Source organism: Antechinus flavipes, chromosome 2 (genome assembly GCF_016432865.1).
Source record: "Antechinus flavipes isolate AdamAnt ecotype Samford, QLD, Australia chromosome 2, AdamAnt_v2, whole genome shotgun sequence".
Lineage (NCBI taxonomy): Eukaryota > Metazoa > Chordata > Mammalia > Dasyuromorphia > Dasyuridae > Antechinus > Antechinus flavipes.
This window is the reverse complement of record NC_067399.1, coordinates 104536009-104553643: the sequence shown is the minus strand read 5'-3', so window position 1 is coordinate 104553643 and position 17635 is coordinate 104536009. Positions and strand designations below refer to the sequence as shown.

The 17635-nt window shown below is 39.7% G+C and overlaps 1 protein-coding gene across 4 annotated transcripts in view; it reads right to left on the bottom strand.

The window, feature by feature from the left end:
• CCDC85A (coiled-coil domain containing 85A) overlaps positions 1-16172 on the bottom strand; it is a 229590-nt gene extending 213418 nt beyond the window's left edge. For all 4 annotated transcript variants that reach the window (XM_051975314.1, XM_051975315.1, XM_051975316.1 and 1 more), the window contains exons 1-2: positions 15902-16172; positions 7537-8467 (exon numbers count right to left, since the gene is read on the bottom strand). In XM_051975314.1, coding sequence (XP_051831274.1) covers positions 7537-8467; positions 15902-16165 — 1195 coding nt within the window. In that variant the 5' untranslated portion in view covers positions 16166-16172. The remainder of the gene's footprint in view (positions 1-7536; positions 8468-15901) is intronic.
• Between the last annotated feature and the right edge of the window lie 1463 nt (positions 16173-17635).

The window sequence follows — 17635 nt, the reverse complement described above, 5'->3', positions numbered from 1 at the left end:
GTCAAAAAACATAACCATGTAAACTGATTTAAACTGAGTTAACATGATAACAACACAATCCATTGAAGAGAAAAGAGGTCATCAACCAGGTTGAGTTTATAACTTACAAAAACTTTCATTTAATGTAAAACATTTTGCCTGATTAACTGAATTAAACAACTGTTTCATTATACTACACCAACCAATTGCTTATTTTAACAGTGTAGACACATCCATTTTTAAATAAACATGAAAATATTTCTAGCAAATAAAAAGACTCTTATGGAGAGAAGTGGTCTTCCAGACATAAAAATGCTTAAAGCCAGTGGCATTTTTATTAATACTGTTTAATAACCCTTCTGGTTTCGCTAGAATTGTTTTTCTAGAACTAACATCACAGATATCATGCAATGTTCTTACAATGATCTACATCCCCATTGTTTATCTAATATTCATCAAGTTATATTCTAATGAACTATTTATCAGAGATTACCACAACCAACAAAATCAATAATTGACTTCATTTTTCCAAAGGTCTTAAACTGAGGTTATATAAAACTGAACAAGCTGTTCATAAATAAATGTACTTCAGCTAAGCTTGGAGAATATAAACCATTACCTGGTTTTTCAACCATCAAATAAGCTGGTGCACCAAATAAAAAACATACTCAGGAGACCTCACTTAAAATCAACTATGGGATTCTATAATGTAACTGTTGGCATATTTCCCCAAGAGAAAAGTGATTTCTACTGTTCATATTCACACACCAGTGAGATACTGACACCACATTTTTCTAGAAAAGTGACGGATTTATAAGAGTAATTGTTCATTAGGCACTGCCACTTTGTTTTTTTCCCAGGCATCTTTGCAGCAAAAAAAAAAAAAAATCGTCACTGAGCACTTTTCTGCATATGAGTTGTCAAACGTCCAGCCAACTGGGTCTTTCCATTTTTGTCAGAAATTCTACTTTTTGCTCATTAATAACTCAGACTTAGAGAAGGAACAAAAGACCAGATAGCTCAGGGTAATCCAAAAAAGATATACATAAAATGAGGAATTTACCATCTAGCCTCTTAAATACACACGGATCTGTGATTCCATCTGCACCCTTCCCTCCAGTTGTACAAAATATAACACAACACTTTCTCATCTTCTATGTCTCTTGTCTATCCTTCTATAAATGTTCCATAAGGGATCTACCCTCATGTGATAGGGGCATTCCTCTGGGTCTCCTAATACCATTTGGATACTAATGCAGTGTATTATGCAGCATAACACTTAAGAAAACCCTTGAAGGGAGAAATGAGAAGGCATTCATCTTCACAGGAAAATCTGTACATTCTGCTTTCATCTACATAACATGTATATTGTTGTTTCCAATGCAAAATTTATAAATGGATATGAATTATTTTATGTGTTTTAGAGCTGAAAGGAAATTTGGTTAGATACTATACTTGGTATGCAACATGATGGAGTAGAAAGAGGACTAACTTTGAAGTTAGAGAAACTTTGTTCAAAATCTATGTGGTTTATTGCTTATAAAACACTGGACAAGTCATTTACTTTCTCTGGGAATTGGTTTCTTCATCATAAAATAAGAGACCACCCATAATCCTGTGACCTATTTGAACCATCTCAGTTTTCAGATGAGGGAGATGAAATCCCAGAGAAGCAATGTGATTAGCTCTGGCAGCTAGTCACACAGGTGGCTGAGAGCTGAGATTCAGACTCAACCCTTTTGCTCTAGTGTTTTCTCCATCACAACAGGTTCCCTGGGTACTCTGGGAGATCTTTAACAACCAGCTCTCAGAGAAAAACATTTAACATTTTCCTCCACACTTTTCTAAGTCTAGACAACAATAAAACAATAAATCAAGTCCCAGTTTGCAGCATTTGATGAGTTCCCAGATATAATGCTCATACTGGAATTTTAACAATTATTTAGCCACAAGTACTGGCTCTAACATACCTCCTGCCACATCTTTGTGACTCAGAAATAGAAGCGCAGTTTTCCTTCCACAGAGTAAAGAAGTCTTAACTCTGCATGAAGGTTTTCCAATTTTAACTTAAAACAATTTCAACAGTCTAAATCCTTAACCAAATTTCTAATAGTGTGTCTTATCTCAGAAGCAGCCATCCTAACTAAAGGTGATTCCCCTCTGAATGATGCAGTTGAGGAAGAAGTTCATCCTACAGTTGCCTTCCTAGAAGGAAGCATACTGTGTAGTTCATTAAAACATTCAACAAACATTTGTTGAAACTTATTGCATGCAGAGAATTATGATAGGCACTGAGGGGAAGATACAAAGCTTAAATGAGATAGGGCTGCCATCCCTATGGAGCTAGCTGTCTAAGACAGAATTAATGCAGGTATATAGCCAACTAAAAATAAACCATAATAGCTTAGCAGATTAGAAAGGTATAAAATAAACTGCCATGTGAAATTAGAGGTGAAAGGTCATTGCCAACCAAGGTGATTAGGGAAGTCTCCATTAAAGAGCCTGCATTTTAATTGGGCTCTAAAGGATGAGTAGAACATTTCAAGTACAGGGAGACAAAGTGTATGGTAGGCAAAGATATGGAGGCAGAAAAATACATGTCAGCAGAGCAAAGTCTGATTTAATTGGGGAGCATCATGCAGTAAAAATTATATGCAGTAAATCTTGAGCAATAAAATGGTACCAGGTTGTATAAGAACTTATTCTGACTGGCAAATATGAAATTTACTTGGTATAAAATAGTGAAGCACTGAAGAGTTTTAAACAGGAGCAGGACAAGTGGAACTGTTGCTAGAGTAATGGGTACAGCACCTGTTCATCCACATGTCCTGTTTTGTGAAATGGATGGATCATTAAAGAATAGGAGGGGACAGAATGATAGGTGAGAGATTTGTGCCTTCCCATCTCATTTCTCAAACATCTCTTCCTACCCTTTCCAAACAATGTGTTAAGTGGCAAAGTATCAGTCTGAATGATAAAGGAAAAGAGAGCTTATTACTCTGATAGTGCATTTGCAAGAAGGCAAAACCCCTGATGGATTCTGAATTCAACAGGAAAGACTAGCAAATGAAATCAAAAATGGAAGCAATTTTTCATCATATACATTATAAGGAAGTAAATTAAAACCAACAGAATTCGATTCAATAAACGTTTATTAAGCACTTGCTTTGTGCAAGGTGATGTGTTAGGTGCTGGTGATACACAAGTAGAAAAACAAAAATTCCATAGTCCCTGCCCTCAAAGAGCTTACAATCTACTACAGGGAATATAACACGTACACAGGTAAGCACAATACAAGTTAAGGAGTGATGGGACAAAGGAGAGATCCAGAGTATTCTGAGAAACTCTGAGGGAGGTAAAGAATACTTCCATCTATTGTGGGGATTAGGGAAGGCTTAAAAACCTAAGCCTTGGTTGGGGAAGAGGAATTTTAACAGGAAGAGCTAAGAAAGGAATATGTTCCAAGCATAGGGGACAGCCTATCTGAATGTGGGGTACAGAGGATAGCAGACTGAATTTAGGTAATTTCTAGCAATTCAATTTGGCTAAAACATAGAGGGTATTTTGACTAAGAAGGGAGGCTAGAAGCAGAATGTGGAAGGCTTTAAATCTAACCTAAGGAGTTTGTACTATATTTAATTCCATTGCTAAGTGAATTTAAACAATCATTTTCAGATGATGGAAGAGCCCTGGGCTTCTGCATTCATCCCAGTTTATTTGCCTAAAATCAGCCAGTTTGCCATCTTTCCACCTGGCAAATGTTCCTGGTTATTCAAAATCTCCAGAGTGATAACTCCTTTTTGGGAGTTAAAATTTTGATCAGCAGAATGATCCCTATCTACAAGACTGGTATCTCCCAGACCAATCAGCTGCCAGAAAATCTGAGTCATCCACACTTTAAGCAAGATGACCAGCCTCTAGCAAAAAGAACTTCAGAGTTTTACCCCTGTTCAGGAAAGTTTCTTGCTAAAGGCCTTTCAATGTGCCAGCTGGTTTCCTGACTTCATTGGCTTTGGAAGAGTGAGTACTTTAACCTTAAGAAGGCTAAACATAATCCCAACTCCCCATGGAGACAGGTGAATGAAAATTCCATTCTGAGGGGCTACATCTGCTTAGCTCATGCTAACAATGCACAGCCCATGTGGGACTAATAGCTTTGTTTTCAAATGTAAAATGCAGGAAGCCAAAGCCAAAATGCTTTCACGTACAAACACCAAGAGTGATGCATCAACTTCCTATTTGCAAAATGGCCCTTTCCCAAATTGTAGTTTTGCCTAAAGATAGCAGAGTAAAATATTTAAAAGATAAAATGCTTTCATGATATGTTTTGAATGTTTGTTTTTTACCAAGACTAAATGAACAACAGCCAGATAGACTTGGATGAGGAGGGAAGAAAAGAATCCTAGCATCTACATTGCTTTTTACTTGCAATCTTAAGGAAAATCTTAAGGGCATATGCTTAACCTGTCTTGCCCCTTACTTCCCACCTAAAGGCTTAACTTGGTTTGAAGATGCTCAAACTTAAACATAATTTTATAAAATCCCAACACCACCTCCCCATTGATGTTCACTTTTTTCTTGTATAAGATTCCAGAAAGAATGACATCTTGTCCATTCCCCACTTGATGAATTGTCTAGATAGTACAAGTTTCTCATCTCAGTCTCATTTCTCTCTATCTACCACAAAACAAGATCACTTTTCCGAGTTAACAATTAATAGGTGTATCATAAGAAAGATCTATCTGTCCCAAATCATCATGTTTTGAATAGCCATGTTGATATCCCAGAGAAGTCAAACAGAGGCCACAATATTGAGGCTGACTCAAACAGATTAAATGATACTAGGAAAACATTTAACAAAATAAAACACAGACAATATTAATGTAATTTTCTAAGTCAACATGTGGACCAGAGGGATATTATCATGTATGATTTAGTGGCCCTGTTTCTATTTGAGTTGGATATTACTATCCTATATCAGGGCTTCTTAAACTTTTTCTACTCACAACCCTTTTTCTCTCAAGAAATTTTTACATTATCCTGGAAATATAAGTATATAAAATATTTCTACAAATCAAACATTTACTGATTTAATCAGCCATAAATTCATGACCTTCACATTCAGTTATGAGACCCCATACAGAGTCACAAACCACAGTTCTAAGAAAGTGGGTTCCAGAGCCAATCTCTGAATGAATTTTCTTCCATTCTCCATAGTGTAGTGCAATCAAGACATTGTGGAATTGCCACAAAAGGCATAGATTACCAAGTTAAACGCCACCCCATCTCTCCCCAATACTTATTATATTCTGAATATGATGAGAGTCTCAAAATTAAATAATGTTCTCTGGGAAGGGCAACTCAGTGATGAGCAATACTTAAGTACAAATTTGAAATATACCTAAAATATTTGCAAACAGGGCAAGACATGGAAATGCTGCATTGCAGGGTACAACTCACATGCACCATAGACTAATTATGTTATGTCAGACTTTTGCTGTATTAAATGTGATTCTGTTGTAAAATGAACCAATGGCTCTAAATAGATCCTTGCTATATTGGGGCTTCATGTGAACTGCAAAATCTGAATCAATGTAAACATAAGTCTTAAATCTTGTTCTGATGATTTTCTCCTAAACAAATGTACCTCACTTTATGCACTAGATGTATTCCTGAAGGAATGGCCATAAAACAGGTTTTATGAATATCATAAAATTATCATTTAATTGGACTAAGAGAGCTCAATAGTTAGAAGAACCCTGTTGTGAAATGAACCAACAGCTGTAAATGTATCCATTTGAGCATGTCTTTTTTGCATGCTCTTCAAGCAAGGCTCACTCATATTTATATTTCACATATAAGACAGCAGAGTAAGACAAGGAAAAATACAGTAATACTAATTTTTCAACCAGTGCTTCCATTCCTTCTTAAATCAAACTTCTTAGACAACTTTTCTCATCATAGGTAACATTAAAATTATTTGGCCTGTTGTAGAAAAAAAGGAACCCAAGTTCCCCCACAAAGACCAGGAGAAACAAGAAATCTTTGACATTTTGATCAATCTGTTGTTGGGACAGATTTGGCTTCAGTCTCAGCCTCCATCTTCAAACATAAACTGCCCAATAAATGTAATCCTGTGACTCTGCTACCATTTCTCTTTCCTTTTAATGCTTTTAAAAGAACACTGGATGCATTAGAAGCTATGAGCTTGAGGAGTCAATTTTCAGCACCATGAGAGAAGGATTAAGATAAAATGAAATCCAACGGCTAAATCCCCAAATACAATATTGAAAATTTACTCCTTCGAAGTCACCGCTAAAATTGGCAGTATATTTACACACTGATCAGAGCCTCCCTCATGCAATCTCTGAAGCAACATTTAAATGAAGTGAATAACCATTGATATTTTGGAGGGTTATTGGGAGTAGAAAGGTTGAACTTTCAGCCAACTTGTAGCCTCCTTACTGATCACTTCCATCACATGGTAACTCGACCACAGATAGCATAAAGGGACTTAAAAACAATTCGTGTGTGTATAGTTTCTAAAATTCAAGGTAGTTCCAAAGCCAAGATGCAGAAAATGAAGCTACCTTTATTGAGGGAAATGGCAGTTAACTCTGGTTTGTTGTCTGAAAATTCAAGATATATCATGACTTAGAAACCAGAATTTGTGCCTGTTCACTTTAAAGAATCATGAATCAGTGATATAGAACCTAAAAGGTATCTGATCAAATCTCCTTTTACAGATGAGAAAACTGAATCCCAATAAAATATAGTGACTTTTTTTGCAAGGTCATAGAGATGGGAAGTGGAATAGATAAAATTTGAGTCCAGGTGCTCTAATTCCAAACCCATTGATTTTTCACTGCACCATGCTACATTTCCGGGGATAAAATTAAACTCCTCCCCTTTGAGGAAGTCCTTTTGCATCTAATTATTAAATGTACAGTGCACTCCATTAAAATCTTTAAATAGAGAAAGATGGATTGCTTGAATGTTATGGGAGATGGAAAGGATTTAAAATTATATTCAAGAAGCAATTTAACCCATTGAAAAGCCCAGATTTATGGTACAACCTCCGGTGTAATGGAGAACACACTGACTTTTTAGGCAAATAAGTCCCAAACTTGACAAAATTATACCTTTTTTTTCCATGCTCATGTAGTTATATAACTCCAATATACAAATATGCTTAATAGTTAAATAATAAACTTTGGCAACCATTCGGCAATAAGAGAAGACAGGTAAATCAGAGCACAGCCACGGAAGCTCTAAGACAGCTTTTACCTGAAATTTCCAGACTACCAGGAATCCCTACACATTCCACGCGGAAGACCCCACACCACAGTGAGATTTCTCACCTCGCCTCTCTGGGCCTAATTAACTACTCAGAGGGGTACGAATGGGGAAAAAAATACCTCATTGGGTCATCCCTAGATAAATCCTTCAACCTTCCCCCTCCCAGAACGATTACTCATTCCGATAGCTGGCATGCTATTTATTGGTCCTAGTTGGTAGTTCCAGCCAAAGAGGTGCCCATAGCGCGTACTGACCCACCATTCATTCCACTGTACACACTCCTGTGATGAGGGGACAGGTCGTCGGGCGTCTGCCTCCGGAGGGTGCCTTCCCTGCTGCCTCCTCCGCCCACGTGCTTGTGATGCTCCGGGCTGCCTCCGTAGTGCTGTTTGAGGTGCTCGGGGCTGGTCCCCCTCACCCTGGGCAGGTGCTCCAGGCTCCCGCTCAGGATGTGCTTCTGCAGGTGCTCGGGGCTCCCGCTGCTGTGCTTTTGGTGCTCCGGGCTCCCGCCGGGCCTGTGCTTCTGGAAATGTTCCGGGCTCGCGCTGATCACGTGCTTTGGCAGGGTCTCCGGGCTCCCGCCGGGGTGCTTCTGCTGCTCGGGGCTGCCCTTGACGAGGGTTTTGTGATGCTCCGGACTGGGTCCTTTGAGCTGTTTCTGGTGGTCTGGGCTCCCAGAAACCCTGGGTTTGGGCAGATGTTCCGGGCTGCCGCTCCTGTGCTTGGAGTGCTCCGGGCTGCCCTCCGCCCTGGGCTTCTGGAGATGCTCGGGGCTCCCGCTGGCGTGGTGCTTGTGGTGGTCGGGGCTGTCGGTGCTCCCCGTGCTGGAGGTGCTGCTGCCGTCGCCCACATCCCGCACGTAGGGGGCGGTAGAGGCCGCGAGCTGGCACAAGCTGATCTGGCTGTCGATGGAGCTGCGGCTGCCGGCACAACCGCCTTTCTCCTCGTCCAGCATCACGCAGAGCTCTTTGAGCTCCATGTTCTCTTTGACCACCTCCTCCTGCTTCACTTCGAGCTCCTTCAGTTTCTGCAGATATAAGGCCACTTCCTTGTGCATCACTCCGGCCGTGTATCTGCCCAGTCTCTGCCACTCACGGGACACCTTTTTCCCCTTCTGCCTGTCATCGTCCAGGAAACAACAAAGATCTCTCAACTCTTGGTTGTCCTCTTGAAGCTTCTGGTTAATGTCCTGCAAAGAGACAGGGAGAGCCATTCATGAAATCGGGTTTCAAAGGTTTTCTCATTCTCCCACTAATAACGTCAGGCTATCCCCTCCCGGCAAATCTATTGGGTGTCAGGCCATTGGGAGTTATAAGAATTGGCGGAGGCGGGGTTGCTTATCCTATTCCAGGATAAGGACTTTGATGCTCAGACTTCAATTAGGGATAAAGGAAATTGAAACTTGAAAAATATATATTAAAAAAAAGTAGTGAAAATACACACACAAACAAGAATACAACATAGCATTTTCACTCTCTTTGTTGTTGTTTGCTTGTATTTTGTTTTCCTTCTCGGGTTTTTTTTTTCTTCTTGATCCAATTTTTCTTGTTGAGCAAGATAATTGAATAAATGTGTATACACATATTGGATTTAACGTAATATTTTAACCTATGGAACATGTACTGGATTACCTGCCATCTAGGGGAGGGGAGGAAGTATAAATTTGGAATACAAGGTTTTGCAAGGGTCAATGTTGAAAAATTATCCACACATATTTTTGTAAATAAAAAATAAAAAATTTGTAAATAAAAATTTAAAAAGAATACACACACACACACACACACACACACACACCCAAGTCAAGGTGTATAACTAAAAAGCGAAGCAAGAAGTACGAGCCCACAGGCAGGTTAATCAGGATAATGGGTGTTACTAGGTGAATACACTTTAGAACAATTAATCAGATTAGCACTTTGTGAGCAGGCACTATTTAATTTTTGTTTTTCTATCTCCCACACATCCCTAGTATGCAGTAGGCTTTTTTAAAAAATAATCTTTTTTATTTTTATTGAAGGTTTTTTTTAATTTTCAAAACATATGCAAGGATAATTTCTCAACACTGACCCTTGAAAAACTTTAAATTCCCATTTTGTCCTCTTCCTCCCACTCCCTCCCCTAGATGGCATGTAATCCAATATATGTAAAACATGTAAAAAAAAAAATCCAATAGAGGCTTACATATTTATACAATTATCTTGCTGCATAAGAAAAGTCAAATCAAAACTAAACAAATGAGAAAGAAAATGAAATTCAAGCAAACCATAACAAAAAGTGAAAATTCTAGGTTGTGATCCACTCTCAGTTCCCAGAGTCCTTTCTGTGGGTGTAGATGGCTCTCTCCATCATAGGTCTATTGGAACTAGCTGGAATCATCCTATTATATGCAGTAAGCTTTTAATAAATGTTTGCTGACTGAGTGAGTGATCACAGGATATAAAGTCCAGCTCCCTCATTTTTCAGAAGAGAAGACACAGGAATAAAGTCATGGATCAAAAATTGACATCCTTTCCGGGAATACCAAAGGAAAAGATAGAAAGGGGAAAAGTGAGTTGTAAAGACAATCAGAGGACAGCAATATGGTTACTTTGGGTGAGACTGACCTAGAGAAAGTGGCTAGCCCACCACAAAATCCCTTCATTCCTTGTACACATAAAAAATGAGAGTTGCAAGAATCCCCAACTCTTCTCACATACTATTCACTAAGGAAATGGCCCAATGCCATTTCCTCTAGAAGGAATTTGATTCTTTACATAATCACTCTGAGGTCCTCCTTACTCTCCAATAATTTTATTTCCCTCTTAAACAATGGGTAAGTGAGTCAGAAATGAAACAGACTCAGTGTATGACCTAATACCATCTAATAATCCAGTTGGAGACCAAAAGAAATGAACTGTAATTTATCTAAACCCAGGATGATCTAGATACAGACCCTCATATAACCTAGAAATTTAGTTCAAAACTATCCATGAAACTACAACTTTCACTTCATCATGGGATATGTATAATATGTGTAGATATGCACACTAGTAGCGGTATATTTTCAAGGTCTAAAGAAAAATAATAAGAAACAACACGTTATAGTGAATAAAACGGTCTTAGAATCAGAAAGATGTGGAACTTAGTCCTGCCTTTAACCCGTATTCGATCTATGACTGGGCAGCTAGATGGCATAGTAATATCCAGGAAGTAAAGAAAATCTGCGTTCAAATCCAACCTGAAATAGATTTTAATTATGTAACCCTGGGCAAGTCACTTAATCCTGTTTGCCTCAGTTTCCTCATCAGTAAAATAGGTGAAGAGGGAAATGGCAAACCAAGTGTCTTTATCTTTTAGTGACCGTGAAATTTTCTGAAATTGTAAGTTATAGATGGTAGAAAAAATTTCTGTTCTAAGGATTTTCTATTCCGAGGAAATCAGAGTTTCAGACCTAAATCATCAGACTTAATTTTCATTCTAATTAACAGCAGAAATATTATTTACTAGAAGGAATGCCAAGCTTGGAATCAGTTAAGATCCAAGTTTAAATGCTGGTTCTGACACTTCCTAAGTATGTGACCTTAGACAAATTGTTAATTTCTTTAAGACCAATTTTCTGTAAAATGGTCTTTATAATGGTAATTAAAATGGTAATTATAATATTTACACCTGCTTTGAAGGGTTGTTGTGAAGAAAGTACTTTGTAAATCTCAGTGATCCATAGATATAATTGATGGGCTTCTGATCAGCTAGTCTTGGCCATTTCTAGCCTCATACAGACTGACCATTCTATTGTTTCCTGACCATTGTCCCAATTTACTCTCCCCCTCTACTCTTGACATTTTTCATTTACTTAAATTTTAATCACTTATTCATCCAAATAGGTCCTTTCTTTGAAGACAGATGTACTCCTCCCTGATGCCATGGTCTTCGTTGAGAAGGAAGGATGAAGAACATATTCCCCCAAAGTATCTTAACGTACAGCAGGCACTCACTAAATATTTAACTGATATAGAAAGACTAGTCTAATTTTTTTCAAAGCTGTGAACTGATGCAAATTTGAGCCATTGATAGGTGAACACTGAACACTGAAATGGACAAGCTAAAAAAAGTAGTTCCTCAGAGCAGATAGTTTTTTAAAGTCATTTAAAGTCATCTCTTCTATATTGGTTTTCAATATGTAGAGATCAGAATCTTTAATGTTATAGACAATTTATGAAAAACTGGAGATACTGAGGAAAATAATTGATTAAAACTAAGTATTCTTAGTTAGCAAAAAAAAAACTCTCAAGATTTTTCATTAATCTCAGCATTTTAGTATAAATTTCAATCATACTCTTTCATCCAAATGTAACAGGCTAGTTCTTCCTTGAAAGTATTAAGATCATACTCAAAACTTGATTGATACAGGAGACTAAAAGGCTCTGGCTGCTGACATCACTTTCTCATCACCTGAGTACAAAGTAACTACAAGATTACTGAGCCAAGCTCAACTAAGCATGCTTGGTTCTTAGATCACAATGAACACAGGCAAAAGAATTCTTCTGAATGTCAACACAAGTGGTCCTCAATGCCTTTCCCCCTTGAATATCCTTTTCCTTATAATGATTTAAGTAAATCTCTTGTTATAAACTGTATGATCTTAAAGCACTTCACATTATCTCTCTTTAGGCTCATCAAAACCCTGTGCATGCAATAAGTATAATACCATTATTATCCCCATTTTACAAGTGAGGAAACAGAGGTTGAATGACTTGCTCAGTATGACATTAACTGTGTCCATACCCAGCTCCTCCTGACAATTCCGTTCTCTATTCACTAACTACCTTCAAAGATCATCACTTACTTCAGAAGAAGCCCATTTAACATATTTATGTTTTGAAAGATCAATTTTGATTCCCAAGTTATTTGGTTCCTTTTCTGAGGTTTTGGGTTTTTTTGGTTATTTTACAGCAACAGAAGACATGCATTCATTCACAATAATGAGCATTTCACCTACTGTGTGTGTCTGCCAAGAATTGGAGAGATTTTAGTGATGAATGAGAAATTGTTCTGGTTTTGTTTTGAGAGAGACCAGGAAGGACTGCTACAGGAGGCCCCATTTGAGGCAAGTCTAAACAAGAAGGTAAGATTTGGACAGTTTCCTAAAAGAAGAAAGTGAGGAAGAAGAGATTTTTTTTCCTGGGAGCAGGGACTAGAATCAGCAAAGAGGAAGATGTGGAAAAGTAAGATATATTCCAGAAAGAATAAAGAAGGAACACGGAACTGAAGAGGATGATTCCAGAGAAAATTAAGAAAATCTCTATGAAGTGATGCAAAGAGAAGTGAGCAGAACCAGGAGAAGAACTACGTATATACAATAATAATTTTAAAGATAAAGTATGTTGTTAATGTCAGTATTGTGAGATGAAGTCAGAAAGATGAAATAAAATTGTTTTACATAGCCTTAAGCGACAGGAATGAAGTCTGAACTCTAATTAACCAACAAAAAATTCTTAAACAAGAAAATATGATTTAGAAAGATTAATCTGGCAATAGTGTGTAGGAAAGGCCAATAATGTGATGCAAAGCAAAGAAAGGAGATGGAAAGGCCAATTGGGAGAGATAATGAGACCCTTAATTAATCTAAGTGATGGGAATAGAAATGAAAAGGAACAGATTTGGGAGAATGTATTCTCTCTGTGTCTTTACCCCTCACATTGAAATTACTGATGATTTTAGTCTCAGAATTAGAAAAGAACAATCACCACAAACAACAAAAGACATTACTCAAATTATTCAATTTCTTACATTAGTAAGATGCATTAATAAATACTGTAGTTGTAATGTTACTATTCCATCCCATTTTTAAAATGCGCATAATAAACAGACTATTTTCCAAAAATCATTATCCGTTCTGGGTTTGGTTTAGGTTAGAGAGTATCACTTCTAACAAGAAAGTACACACCTGTTCATGTTAATAACAAAAGGAACCAAATTTAGGAGAAAATCTAGTTCTGAATTCAAGAAAGGACTTTACTAAATTGTTGAGAAACAAGGGCATGGAGCCAAGTCCCATTCCATAATAGATCTCTTACACCTGTCTAAGTCATTCTCCAGTAAATGTTACCTTAGGGAGGATGGGGAAAGGCAGAAATCTGTCCCAATATGACAAGAACATAGATTTAGAGATAGAACACTAAGAAGCTATCTAGTTTAACCCCCTTATTTTTAGAAAAGGATCTAAAAAGCAGAGAGGTTCAATGATTCCATAATAGAACTGGCATTAAAACCAAGGACCTCAAGACATCATCATGCACTTTCCATTGTACTATTCTGCCTCCAATTATCTGCACCTGATCTATGAAGGTCCAGCATTGAGAGGTGGAATTTCTATTCCAGTGAGTTTCATAGACTATGAATTTGGGCTTCACTGGGCTAGTATTATCTCGCTTTCAGTCAAGCTGTTTAATTTAACCACTGCTTCCTATGTAAATTAATTAGAAACAGTGCTGACTTTAATCATTGGTTCCCTAAGTAAGAATGTTCGAAATGAATGTATACTGATAATTTGAAACGAATATGAAAAGGTCTTTTGAAAGTTATTGAACTTCAAGGTCAATGTGTAATTTAAAGGAAAGAGGGGCAAGCATCATTAAAGGGACAAATTCTCAGTTACATTATAGCTAAAAATATAAAAGATAATGAAGTGGGGGGAGATAGTCATCATGCAGTTTCTTCCTGGCTAAATCTCCCTAACAAATTAGACTTCTTTGTCTTGTCTTTTTGTTTAATATGTGTGTGTGTGTATACATATATATATATGTGTGTATGTATATATAATATACATACACACATATATATACACAGTTACATACAGAAGGTACTCAAATAAATAAATGTCTATTTCAATGAAAGAACCAAACAACCATGCAACAGAATTTTCTCAGATCTCTTTGAGATCTCTTTGAGATCACATGACAGTCCTGACATACCTCAAGTCTCCTTCCCCATTAGGACTGCCACATTACTGCAGCATTCTAACATGACACACCATTCAAGTCAAGAGATTGTTTGATGTGCCTTCTCTGTCCTTCCTACTCTTTTTCACCTAAATTTTTTTCTTCAACTGAGCAATTTGGAGTCAGAAGGTATTATTAAAAGTGAAAGGCTTGGGAAGGACAAGAGAACACTATGTGTGTATGATTTTACTCCAAATTATTCCTGCAGTCATTTCATCTGTTATTTGACTTTCTATAAACAAAGCCAGAACAATTAGAGAAAGGAAAAGAGTTACCATTCACAAACTCAGAAAGTAAAGTTTGATAACTAAATCAAGAGCCTTCCCAGCCATCTTATTCAGTTAAGCACATAAGGAGGTTTTAATATTCATTTGGCATTTTTTTTAAAAGGACAAAAAAAAGTTACTCCTAATGGCATTCCTCTTCCAAAGCAAAAAGTCTTGACCCAAAATGATAGCATCACAATTGACACTTGGGCAAATTGTTACTATCCTATGGACCTGGGGATTCTTAGATCAGACTACCAGGAAGATTGGGGAAATGAAATGTTTACTCCTGAAAGTACTTAATTCCAGATTCACCAAGAGACAAAACATTTGAATAGAAAAGGAAAGTGGCCATGATTCCTATAAAGTCCATTTATAATCTGCTCAACTATCTCTGGAGGAAAAGATAAGGAGGTAGCAAGAGGGGTTTGCATTCAGATGAGCTAGATTAAGTTCTTCCCAGTCTCATCCTGTAATTTAAGGCTATTTTTTTTCCAGTTGATTGCTATTAAATCTGATTTCCTTCCTTTTACAACTCTGGTTTTTCTTTTCTCATATAGTTCAGCCTCACTATTCAAACAAGTACATACATATTCTTTCCTTGATGCTAGTTTTACTTTCTCAAGTGAAAATATTCTTCTGCAGTAACACATCTTCATTACTCCAAGAGAGAGCCCTGACATCTGGCTTCTCTGTCCAAGTTTTAAAAGTTTGGAGGGAGGAAGAGCCTCTCCACAGCTTCAGGAATAGTCAACTCATTCCGTTTCCGCACTTCCCCCCTTAATAGCAGGAAAGCCAGACTGGGCCAGGGCTCCAAGAGCCTGCTAGTTTAAAAATTGAGGGAAAAATCAAATGCCAGCAAAGTTTGGGAAAAGTTACCAAAACAGAGTGGTTAGGGGTGAGGAAAGAGGTCATTTGTTTTTATTACGAAAAACTTTCGGTAGTACCTCCCTGTTTTGTTCTCAATTTCTCGTTATTTTATCTAAGAAAGAAAACAAAATAGGAGAGATTGAATAAAAAAGAAAAAGAGGGAGGAGACAGAGAACAAAAGAAGTAAAGTGAGGATGGGGAATAGAGAAAGAGAGAGAGAGAGAAGAGGGATAAAGGAGAGGGAAGAGAATGGGAGAGAGCAAAGAGAGCTAGGAAAAAGGAGAAGGAAGAGATGGAGAGAGCTGAAGGCATGGACAGAGATGGAGAGAAAGGGAGGGAGGGAAGGAGGAAGAGAGATAAAGAGAGAGGGAGAGGAAGGGAGGAAGAGAGAGAGAGAGAGAGAGAGAGAGAGAGAGAGAGAGAGAGAGAGAGAGAGAGAGAGAGAGAGAGAGAGAGAGGTTTTAATGGCCTCCCAACCCCGGACCCTCTGCGTGCGCTCTAAGAGGTTACCTTGAGGCCGCGTATCTCGCCGAGGTGTAGCTGGAGGCGGCGGTTCACCTCTCGGATAAGATTGCTGTGGTCCAGCATCGCGCTCACCTTCTCCGCCTCGGCGCGGCGGAGGCTGCGGATCAGTTCTTCCTTGCTCCACTGGAGCAGCTCCTCGTCTGACACTTTGGACAGGTCCTCCACCACGGCAGAGGCGGCCGGACTAGAGCAACTTTCCGCCCCTGCTGGCGCCGCCGCCGCCGCCGCGCCCCCGGTAGCCTTGGACATGACGTTCCTCTCGTGGGAAGTGGGGCCGGATGGAAAGTGCAAAAAGAGCGACACAAGGAGAAGGTGCAGAAAAACAGGAGGGCTGCTGGGCAAACGTGCCCACCACCCCCACCAGCCCACCCCGCTCCGCGGCTTCAGCCACAGGGCTTCTGCAAGTCACCGGGGCCGCGTGGGCGTTGCTGGGCTTGGGCTGCGGGGGTCTAGCTGTGCGCCCATTCTATGTCTCCATCTCCATCCCTGGACACGCGCTTTCACACACCCCAGCCGGGGTGACAGCCCGCGTGTTCCCGCGGGGACCAGTCCCAACTCTGCGCAAGTACATGTTTGGAGGAGTCCAGGAGTGCGTCCAGGGAGGTTCGAAGGCAACTGCCTTTTCCTTTCTCTTCTTCCACGCCCTGAATCCAAGTATGCCCCTCCGCCTCCTAAAGACAAACACGCTACGCACTTTCCTTCGCCCCCCCTCCCCCTTTTTTACGGACTGCTCCCCTGCCCCTTCCTCCCTTCCCCTTCTTTTCTCTGTTTTTAAGCTTGCAAAGGGCCGGTCAAGCCCAACTGGGACCGGAGGCGGCGACGGCTGCTGAAGACCCTGCTGGGGCTGCTAGCGTCCCTCCCCGCTGCCGCCGCCGGCGCGCTCCGCATCCAGCCGCCCCGGCGCTGCTGCTCAGCTCCGCTGCTGCAGTGGGGATGCTTTAGACTTGGAGCGCGGAGGAGGAGGTGATGGAGGTGGAAGGGGGAGGAGATGGAGGCTAGACCAGAGGAGGTGGAGCAGAGTTTAGGGAACCGCCCACTGCAAGCAGCAGCCCCTTGACACATGGACCAGGCGTGGCTGCTGTCCTGTGCAGCCTCTAAAGTAAGATAGTCATTAGGTCCACCATCCCTCCTTGGCTTGATGGGGAGACAAGGGGGGAAGGGAATGGGGAAGGGGGACTTCCCTGCGGGGGGTCGTTGGAGGAAGGGAAGAGGAGCAAAGGAGATCAGAAGCAGCTATGGCCAGTCTGGACCTAGGAAATTCTCGCGCGCCACCCTGTGGCTAGAGTGCCCGCTCCACGCCCTGATTCAGCCAGCTTGTTTCAAGGAAGCCAAGTCAAGGGTAGAAAATCAGGGGAGAGTTCTATTTGATGGGATTCAGGGGTGCAGTAGCTGAGAGGTAGCTTTACCCTGCATTTGAGGGGGGGAGAAAAGAAGGCGAAAAAGGAAGGGAGAATGTTTAGATAAAACCTAAAATTGAGAACAGAGGGATGGACTTTGGAGCATAAATCTCTGAGGGAGACCCTTAGGCTTTTGTCTTTCTAAAGAAATTTGCTACCTATATGAGTGAGGTTGCTGCAGGAGAAGATGGTAACAGGAAAAGATGGAAGGAGAAAAAAAGTCCAGCTCTTATGGAAGGAGGGAAAAGAAATTTTTTTCCTTCCTTTTCAATACCTAGGTCTTTAATTAGGGACAGCACACCCCCCTCCAGGAGAGCAGAGT